The sequence below is a fragment of the Mycetomoellerius zeteki genome, unplaced genomic scaffold (genome assembly GCF_001594055.1).
Source record: "Mycetomoellerius zeteki isolate Tzet28-1 unplaced genomic scaffold, Tzet1.0 scaffold24, whole genome shotgun sequence".
In the NCBI taxonomy this organism is placed as follows: Eukaryota; Metazoa; Arthropoda; class Insecta; order Hymenoptera; family Formicidae; genus Mycetomoellerius; species Mycetomoellerius zeteki.
Window position 1 is genome coordinate 3,784 of NW_017257216.1, and position 8,300 is coordinate 12,083.

Genomic DNA, 8,300 nt, shown 5'->3' on the forward strand with positions numbered 1-8,300 from the left:
TAAGGAGCACTATGTCACGTACTATCGCAATTTACAACAATGCATTCAGCACGGATTATACGTGAAAAAAATTCATCGAATATTACAATTCGCACAATCCCCATGGCTTCGCGGATACATCGAACTCAATACGAGATTCAGAACGCTCGCGAATAACGAATTTGAGAAGAATCTTTACAAATTGATGAATAACGCGGTATTTGGAAAAACAATGGAGAACATACGCGATCATGTTGACGTTCAACTCGTAACGCGTTGGGACGGGAGATATGGTGCGGAAGCGATGATAGCGAAACCGAACTTTCACAGCAGAAGTGTCTTTTCCGAAGATTCGTTGAAATGCGCAAACTCGAGGTAAAATTGAACAAACCGATATATGTAGGTATATGCATTCTCGAAATATCCAAGATGCGTCTGTATGAATTTCACTTACACAATGCCGTTGTATCGCGATAAGTGTAACATCATGTACACGGATACTGACAGCTTGATATATCTTTGGGAGTGTGAAAACATATACGAGAACATCAAGCGTGATATCGCGAGATTCGACACGAGCGATTCCAAGCGTTAATACCAAAATACCCGGTTTGATGAAAGATGAAAATAACGGTGCGATTACGACGGAAGTAGGACTCAGAGCGAAGATGTACGCATTGAGAGTGATCGGAAGGAGCGATACGAAGAGAATAAAGGGTGTTAAGAAAAACGTAGTCGCGAAAACGATCACTTTCGACGATTACATGCGGTGTTTGAATGACATAATGGAACAGCTGAGACGGCAGTCGTGCATACGATCGACATTGCACGAGGTCTACACGGTGTCTGAATTGAAACTCGCTCTCAGTCCGTATGACGATAAGCGGTACGTTGTACCCGATTCGGTCACTACTCTACCTTGGGGACATTATAAAGTACCGTTGTAATGTGTGTGACACATCTTTTTATTATAATAAAAACTTATAATAAAAACAAAATTTACAATACATTCGTTTTATCTATCCAAGAATTATGCGAACTGTTCATTCCCAACCATTTCACGTACACTTTATTTCCTCGTTTGTGTAGTATTTTTTCCACGAGATAAACGTCAGAATTGGAGATTCGTTGTAATTCGTGTTCGTAAAATCCACCAGCTATTGGTTTTCCTTGATAATCTTTTAAGTGATACTTTGCTGGATTCGTATGTCGTATTTTAACGATGTAGAAAACCTCGGTGGATCAATTAGGTGTGTAGCCTTTTTCAAAAATTGTTTTGAATTTATTAATACGTACTGAATCACTTGTTTTGAATTTCGTTGGGGCGGCAATTTTTACGTGACTGTATACCGTTGATAAGAGGCGGTAACTCATTGATCCATCTGTACGAGCCGTTTAACGTAAATAGTTTCCACATGTTATTCTTGAGTGTGCGATTGAATCGTTCCACTACCGACGCTTTCATTACCGAGTACGTCGAATAGTGATTTATGTTGCGCCTCTGCACAATTTTTTGCACAGTGGAGTTGTAAAATTCCTTTCCTTGATCCGTCTACAGGTTTCGCGGGTATCGTTCATCTTCGCGAAATATTTTAGATAACGCTGCGGCTACGTCCCTTCCGTTCTTGCTCTTGAATGGTAGTGCCCATGCGTATTTACTCAAAACATCGATAACTGTTAAAATGTAATTGTAACCTTTGTTGAATCGTGCGTAAGAACGCATCTCGACTACGTCAGCCTGCCACAAATCGTCGCGACCGCGTACCATAACGCGACGATGTGGAAAATTTCTTCGCCCGAGTGCGTAGAGTTCTTCCACGAGTTTTCGTTTCTCGACATTCATCTCTCTCTCTATTATGACAGGGAGAAGCTTGTGCGCACATCTTTTAAACCTTCCTATCTTTCTACAGTTCATCCCTAGATACCTTTTTTGAGTTTAACTTATTCGAGCTGAGTTTAAATACCTCATCCGATAGCGAGCTTATACTTTTAAAGAGTTCTTCCACATTGTTCCACAATTTCGAGATGTCCTCCTCCGTATCTTGAAGCGCGCGCGCAATCATGTCGTTCCCCGTCGTCTTCAATGATTTCTCAATCATGTCCGGCACTGTTTTTTCCAACTCTTTAGTCGTCACCACACCTTGAAGCGTGCGCGCAATCATATGGTTCCCCGTCGTCTTCAATGATTTCTCAATCATGTCCGGCACTGTTTTTTCCAACTCTTTAGTCGTCACCACACCTTGAAGCGCGCGCGCAATCATGTCGTTCCCCGTCGTCTTCAACGATTTCTCTAACGTCTCATTCGTCACCATATTATCCATTTGTAGATGCAGATCGGTTACACCTTAAGTCAGATGCAAAATCTCATTAGACACTTTCGTCGATAGCGTGCTTACACTTTTCGAGACTTCTTTCACGTTGTTTTGCACATTCTCCACATCGCTATGCATTTTCGAAATGTCTTCCTGCGTATCTTGAAGTGCGCATACGATCATATCTCTCCCTGTCGTTTTGAATGATTTCTCTAACGTTTCATTCGTCATTACATTTTTCATTTGTAGGTACAGATCGGTTACATTTCCATTCAGACGTGTGATAGCAGCGGACACCTTCGTCACGCTTTTCGCTATTTCTTTCACGTTTCTTCGTATTTTCTCCACATCGTTGCGCACTTTCGAGATGTCTTTCTGCGTATCTTTCCTTATCGTTCTAAATGATTCCTCGATTTCGTTCCACAAATTTCGAAGCCTGCGTTCGATGTAGCTTTTGTTTACCAGGGCCGGCTTTAGACTATGTGCGACGGTGCAGCGCACGCGGCCCCGCGTTTTGATCAGCCCCGCGTTTTACTTATTGTAACGACATGACGAGATAGAAAATAGTTAGATCTCTCTGGATCTCTCACTTCCACACGTGCGGATAAGATTAAATCTGTTCTTTATTCCTGCACCGTGTGCACCAGTTCAGACAGTGCAGGAATAAAGGAAAGACCTATTGGTTAGGAACGCGCGGCAAGCGTTTCCGCGTCCAGTGTATAGGAGCCATAAGTGGGAGCGAATTTACACTGTTTCCGACGCTTTGCCGTCCAGTGGCGAAATAAATATTTTTTACGCCACTACTCATATCGCCTCGCTAATTGGTTGCTGCTTCCGCTGCTTGACGCTTGACGGTTGCATGTGAATGCACCTTAATGCAGTCTAGTGCAGGAACAGAAAACAGACCGAATGTCAACAATGACAACTGAATATGCCAATCAGATGAAAGAGCTCACTGACTGAGCGCTTAGTGAGCGGTTGTTCTGAATGTATCTAATATGTAATATTAAATATATGGTTGTGATATACGATGAGTAATGATTGTAGTTTGTAGAAAAAGTAAATACTATTTAAAATAGTCTATTTTAAACAGAAGAAAAAGATTCAATATTGTTTATAAGAACAACTAAGGATAAGATCATCATGAGAGAAAGAGATATTGGAAGAAAATACGTAAGTGGCGCAGAAAAGGAGAGGAAACGCAAAGCTCAAGAAGAATTTATTAATAGTCAAAAAGGATCCATGCATAAATTTCTGAAAAGAGATAATATTAATACAGAAGAAAACAAGCCTACTCAAGAAACATCTGGTACACATTTGCAAAATGATGAACTTCTAAAATATACAGATAACAATAATGTAAGTGTTACTACACTAAAAACAAAAGTAATTTAAAATAATTTAAAATAATTATAAATAAAGTTATAGTTTTTATATAAAGTTTTTAATATTGATAATGGCCCAATAGAGGTCGAAACGTTTGTTTAATGTTCAAATGTTTTTTTGTTGATTAAATATTTTTGGCTCGTAGTCTTTGAATTTTAATTAATTTAAAAAAAATTTTTGCAGAATAATGTTTGCAGGAAAGGAAGAAAAAATATTAACTGAATACATAGATGAATATCAAAAACTTGAGGATATAGCCACATGGCCAGTAAATCTCACGGTAGCTGAAAAAAATTTTTTAATGGAAAAAGTACCCCCTAAAATTTGTTTGAATTATTTTCCAAAAGATCATAAAAATAGAAACTTTTCGGAAGTATATTACACAAGGAAAATGAGCAATGGTGAGGTAATTGATAGACAATGGTTAGTGTATTCAAAGGAGAAAAATGTTATCTTCTGTTTTCCCTGCAAATTATTTGAAAGTGGATCAGGCCAGCTTGAAACACATGGATTTAATGATTGGCAGCATACATCCGAGAAATTAAAACGACACGAAGTATCCAAAACACACTTTAAAGCAATGGATACATGGACTGAAGCTCGTTTTAGAGCTATAAATCATTCTAATGTTATTCATTTGTCTGAAAAACTTTATATTAAGGAAAAACAGAAATGGAGAAATATTTTGGAAAGACTAATAGCCATTATTCAATATCTAGCCGAACATAATATGGCATTAAGAGGTTCATCTGATTTGCTGAATACACCAAATAATGGGAATTTTTTAGGCCTTGTAGAACTGGCTCGGTATGATTCTATCCTAATGGAACATGTAAGTTATGTTAAAGTAGCAAGACATGGAGTTACCTATTTAAGCAAAGATATACAAAACGAACTTATATCTCTGATGGCTAATCGAATTAGAAATACTCTGATCGATCGAATAAAAGCTGCTAAGTATTTTTCTGTTATTTTGGATTGCACCCCAGACACTTCTCATGAGGAGCAACTTTCCTGCATCATACGATATATTTATATACACAACGGTGAAATACAAATATGTGAAAGTTTTACTGGGTTTTTGGTGGCTAAAGATACTAGCGGATTAGGATTGGCTACAACTCTAAAACAACATCTGAATGACTGTGGACTTGATTTTACAAACTGCAGGGGACAAGGATATGATAATGGAGCAAACATGAAAGGATTCAAATCCGGTGTGCAAGCCCAACTTTTACGAGAGAACCGAAAAACTTTTTTTACACCATGTGGCTGTCATAATTTAAATCTCGTGTTGGCAGATATTGCTAACGTTTCTCCGAAGGCTGTTACATTTTTTGGTGTAATTCAACGACTTTACACATTTTTGTCAGCTTCTAACTATAGATATGATATAGCTAAGAAACATTTAAAACTTACACCAAAAACACTATCTGGGAAAAACACTACTCGATGGGAATGCCGCGTAGAAAGTGTAAAAGCTGTACGGTTCCAAATCAAAGAGTTTGTACAAATATTTGAAGAAATTTTAACCGAACCTAAAGATGCGAAAACTTATAGCGAAGCTACTTCTTTATTGAAAGAAATTCAATCTTTTCCATTCATATTATCAACTATTATATGGTATGAATTACTTGTAAAAGTTAACAGAGTAAGTAAAATACTTCAGCAAACGGATATGCAAATGGTTGTGGCTATATCATTTCCTGATAATCTACTCAAAGAATTATCAACTTTTAAAGGATATGCAAATGGATGTGGCTATATCATTTCTTAATAATCTACTCAAAGAATTATCAACTTTTAGAGAAAATGGATATCACGAGTGTATGAGAACTGCGAAAGTTATTGCAGAAGAAAATAATATAATTCCTCATTTCCCTCAAAGACGAGTTGCTAGATCAAAACGACAATTTGATTATGAAAGCGTCGATGAGTCAATAAAAAATGAAGAACAATTCCGCATAGAATATTTTCTCCTCGTTACCGACCAAGCCATTGAATCATTTAAGGAACGTTTTAAGCTGTACGAAGATCTCAGGAATAACTTTGGATTTCTCTATAATTTCAAAAAAATAAAAAATTTATCTAAAGAAGACTTGTTAAAAAACTACAATAACTTCCATATTCTTTTACAAGATGGATAGATTTCTAATATAGATGGAACAGATCTATTTGAAGAATTGCTATCTTTTATTCAAGTAGTTCCAGAAAACAATCAAAGTCTTTTAGATATACTGAAATACCTGATTGAATTAAAACTAAATCTAATCTATCCAAATATTTATATTGCGATTAGAATTTTATTAACTCTACCAGTAACAATTGCTAATGCTGAAAGGAGCTTCTCAAAATTAAAACTGATAAAAAACTACTTACGCTCAAATACATCGCAAGAAAGACTAGTGGGACTGATTCTTGAATCAATGAAGACTAGCGATGATGTTAATATTTTCCAATGTGATTAACAAACTTTGCTTCAGCAAAAGCGAGAAAAATTTGTTTTTAAGATTATTTTATCTTCAAAGGTTTTATTATCAAAGATTTTATTACAAATTTTATTATAAAACATTAAACTTTCAAGTTTATTTTATTTTATGTTATTTTATATTTATTTTATATATTTGAAATAATTATGATTTAAAATAAATTATTTCATTTTCAAGAATCAGTCCCGCATTTTTATGCACCCAGCCCCGCATTAACTAGAGCCGGCACTGTCAGTTTACCACGTCGGTGTCAAACTCCGGTGCGGCTACGTGTTTTATTTTTCGTTCCTTCGCGTCGTAGTGATCCTGATTCAGACAGAGCCCACTGTCGTGTATGTAATTCCGTAAAGATTCGATCGACGATCGCGACCTTTCGATTTCGTCGATATCATCTCTCCTCATAGGCATACCAAATTTATTCACAGACATCATATCGAGCTCGCACGAATTTGACTACTGTCGCAGTTTTCGTCGCAACGATTCAATTTATAATCAACCCAGCTTCGCGAAGTTCTTCAAGTATCGACAATATCTCGTTATCGTGAGCGTTGTTGCCTGCTTGACGAGAAGCATCGAGCAACTGAAGTCGATCTACCAGTTCGTTAGGATCGTCCCAATGAACGTAATCTATTTTGTTATCATTTAATCTCATAGTGGATGGTACACCCGAACCTGTACTCGTACTACCGGTTCTGTGAGCACCTACATCTGTGAGCAGCCACGAGCGGACCGATGATGTGTTTGTATTTGTGTCCCTTGTTACTTTTAACAGGCATTTCAACGTTATGACGACGTCTGTACGCATTCGTTGTCAGCAATATACTTTTATACGTTTCTTTATTCTTCTCGGTGTAGATAGCATCGTCGAGAATTCTCTTGAAGATTAACTCTTACAGGCCCGATGTACCTTTGTATTTTACCACGTCTACGATTATGGTGTCGCCCGAATCTACGTCGAATTTTTTATCACCCAGCATCGTACCGTTTTCATCGAAATAAACACCGAATACGTGATCAATTTCGTTCTTTTTATCACCACTAAGGAGAGCATTCACGTATATTTGTCCCAACCGTCCTAACTGGCTGTGCAACCTCTCGCGACCTTACGGTGTCTTTAGAACCTGTCTGACAGACGTTTCAAGTGATGGATCATCACCGATGAAGACTTCCTCATCCTGCGGGGATAATTGTTGCGATTCTATCGGCGTGGAATGGACCATCGACATGATGTTCAATTGTTTTGTTCGTTTGTTCCATGGAGGACGCTGCGGTGTAATCTGTGTGGAAATTTCGTCGTCGTCGTCGTCGTCGTCATGCTCACGTTTATTTTTTCGCTTCTTCTTAATAATACCGGTTGATTTATCTCGTTCGGTGTTTTCAACGATTTGTTTCAACGGTTCCACGATCGTTTTTCCAACGCCATCTCATTCTCCATCATACCGGTCTTTAATTCTCTGTGTTTCTTACGAATCGACGCGCGCGTCTTTGCGATTAGTTTCGCCGTTCTCTCCCGTTCGACAATGCTTTTCGTACTGTCCATCTCACTGTAACGTCGAAGAAACACTGCTCATTTTACAGTACGGTGAAATCGTCAAATTCTCGTCTGTATCGTATCTACCGTTACGCAATGCGCTATCCTTGTCTATCACCACGAAACCATGTTTACGTTGCCAACATAGGTGACACAGCGCGCAAAATTTCTCGTACGGCATATCGGTGTTCACGTGATCGTTATAGATGTGTTTTAGGTTGGTACCATCCTGTTTGAACAGAATCAAAAGATTCGCATTGTCGCGTATCAAATGTTTTGGTATTTTTGCATATGTTTGACAAAGATAGAAACGATCGATGTTCGCGTGTCAACCTATAGCGAAGTATTCCCTGATAGTGTTCTGCTTGTCACAGATCACATCGTCGAATACGAATATCGAATTGGGAAGCGCCTCGTTGGGTGGTATAACGTCACGATTGTTGGAGAATGCGTAGTAGCCGATTTCGCTTATTGATTCGAGCAATTCTTCAAGATAACGATGTAACAACCTAACTTTATGCTCGGACGTAGCTCGTCGGAAATTTGCGGTCCAGGGCTTAAAGAGGTTCGAATGGCAAGGGGAAGATGCAACGGTTGCGGTGG

The 8,300-nt window shown here is 38.2% G+C and overlaps 1 protein-coding gene across 1 annotated transcript; it reads left to right on the plus strand.

Annotated features, from left to right (window-relative positions):
• The first annotated feature begins 4,068 nt into the window (after positions 1-4,068).
• On the plus strand, positions 4,069-5,454 carry LOC108723449 (zinc finger MYM-type protein 1-like). The gene has a single exon (XM_018449230.1). The coding sequence runs from the start codon at positions 4,069-4,071 to the stop codon at positions 5,452-5,454; it is 1,386 nt and encodes a 461-aa protein (XP_018304732.1).
• Positions 5,455-8,300: the final 2,846 nt, after the last annotated feature.

Excerpts from the sequence above, each read along its gene's own strand:
- LOC108723449 (XM_018449230.1), top strand. The coding sequence starts at position 4,069 with ATGAGCAATGGTGAGGTAATTGATAGACAATGGTTAGTGTATTCAAAG.